The 2,042-nt window shown below is 37.9% G+C and overlaps 1 protein-coding gene across 1 annotated transcript in view; it reads left to right on the top strand.

Moving 5' to 3' along the window:
• Nucleotides 1–1,550, top strand: part of LOC112072084 (RPE-retinal G protein-coupled receptor-like) — an 11,743-nt gene extending 10,193 nt beyond the window's left edge. The window contains exons 5-7 of the mRNA XM_070439637.1: nt 762–879; nt 1,275–1,388; nt 1,524–1,550. Coding sequence (XP_070295738.1) covers nt 762–879; nt 1,275–1,388; nt 1,524–1,550 — 259 coding nt within the window. The remainder of the gene's footprint in view (nt 1–761; nt 880–1,274; nt 1,389–1,523) is intronic.
• The last annotated feature ends 492 nt before the right edge of the window (nt 1,551–2,042 follow it).

The following is a 2,042-nucleotide window of genomic DNA, read 5'->3' as shown; positions in this document are numbered from 1 at the left end:
GTCTGTGGTTCAGGGAATTCCACCATCGTGTTCTCTCTCGTCTGTGGTTCAGGGAATTCCACCATCATGTTCTGTCTTGTCTGTGGTTCAGGGAATTCCACCATCGTGTTCTCTATTGTCTGTGGTTCAGGGAATTACAGACCTCTGAAGGTCATTTTTACTTGTCGTTGATGTTTCACAATATTTTTTTTTTAAAGACAGTTTTGAAAAAAAAAGCAGACTTCCAGAACTCATAAATACCCTTCTGTTTTAACCAGCTGTTGACGTCACTGTTTGACTTTGTAAAATGTAAACAGTGGAATACAGAATCAGGGCTTTAATAAAACAATCAAACAGATTACCACAAAAGTAAGCTCTTTACCCTAGTTGAAAACATACAGCATTTCTCACACAGAGAGAGGACTGCTAGAAATGTTTAATGGATTGGATTATTCATTTCAGACAATAAATCAAAAACTTTCTAGCAATGTCTCCCACATACTAGGGTTCCAAAATTCTGGTAACACAATTCCCAGCTCTTCCAGAAATCATGGAAGATTCCGTATTTCCTGCTAATTCCCTCCTTATTTTGGGAATCCTCCAATCGCTATTTCTGGAACACCTGGTAATTTTGCAACCCAAGTCTGTGGATGTTTTTGGGTGGAAAATGACCAGAATTGAGCAAACCTAGACATGTGAGAATGCCCCATTCATAGAGATGCACGGGATAATACAGTATGTCTTATGTCATTCTATCGTCCGTGTTCCTCTCCATTCAACAGGGACTACATCACCTATATGGGAGCCCTGACTGTCTTCTACCTTATCTTCCCTGCTTATGTCATGAAGTCCAACTACGACGCCATTTACGCATACTTCAAGAAGATCCACAAGCACAGGGTAAACCTTGGAACATTCTACCGTTAAAACGTTGCAACACATTTTAACAACATCATTCATCTTTGACCTTTTGGGGAGAAAAACATACTTGTCATTATATTACAAAGTGATAAGCGTTTTTAAATCCTAGTAAATGAACATCGGGAAAGATGTTCCATGAACTTCAGATTACAAGATAATCCTGTAGACAATGTTTGCTGTAATTATTTCACCCTGCAATTATTTAAGTACGATGTCTAGAAGTTGTATGTGTGTACATAACAGTCATTATGTTCTGCTCTTTTATACATTTATATTATGCTGATATTTTGAGTCTCTGTTATTGTTGTCATAGTGTAACTCAAAAGTCACATTTCATATTCAATACAACTTTATTGACTGTCCCTGTTTTCCAGTGGAACACCAGCATACCACTGAGGGTTCTGTTGTTCTGCTGGGGACCCTATGAAGTCATGTGTATCTACGCCTGCTTTGACAACGCCAAACTGGTCTCTCCAAAGCTGAGAATGGTGAGCGGCGCTGCTTCTTCTTCATTTTTTGAGAGCTTCTTCTTCTTCTTCTTCGTTTTTTACATTTACATTTACATTTAAGTCATTTAGCAGACGCTCTTTTTGAGAGCTTCTTCTTCTTCTTTGTTTTTTGAGAGCTTCTTCTTCTTCTTCGTTTTTTGAGAGCTTCTTCTTCTTCTTTTGAGAGCTTCTTCTTCTTCTTTTGTTGGTAATGATTGCGTAACGCACTTATAGTCTTAGCGGGCGCTATATGTTCTATTCTTCTCATAGGTTATATAGGAACGATTTGTCTATTTAGTAAACACAGAGGTACATTAGTGTGAAGCTCTAGATAGGAAGCAGGGTTTCCATGACTGTCGCCAGAAGTAATCTTAATCAGATAGCCAGTCGCTCGTTGTGTAGCCTTTAAAAAGGAGATCATCGGAAAGTTCTTGTTAAGTTACAGTGCACATTATAATTAGTATATGTGTCTAGAGTTATCCTATGTCCATCTACTCATTCTAATCTTATGGTTACAGTACGTACAGGCCATAAGAATTATGAATGTTCCAATGTTCTCATTTACTCATTTTAATTCTATGTACAGTACCCGTACAGGCATATAATTAGAATGTTCCCATGTGTTCCATTCCTACTCAATTCTAATTCTATGGT

Source organism: Salvelinus sp. IW2-2015, unplaced genomic scaffold (assembly GCF_002910315.2).
Source record: "Salvelinus sp. IW2-2015 unplaced genomic scaffold, ASM291031v2 Un_scaffold1817, whole genome shotgun sequence".
NCBI classification, from domain to species: domain Eukaryota; kingdom Metazoa; phylum Chordata; class Actinopteri; order Salmoniformes; family Salmonidae; genus Salvelinus; species Salvelinus sp. IW2-2015.
The sequence above is the reverse complement of the archived record's forward strand: the minus strand, read 5'-3'. Positions and strand labels throughout refer to the sequence as shown.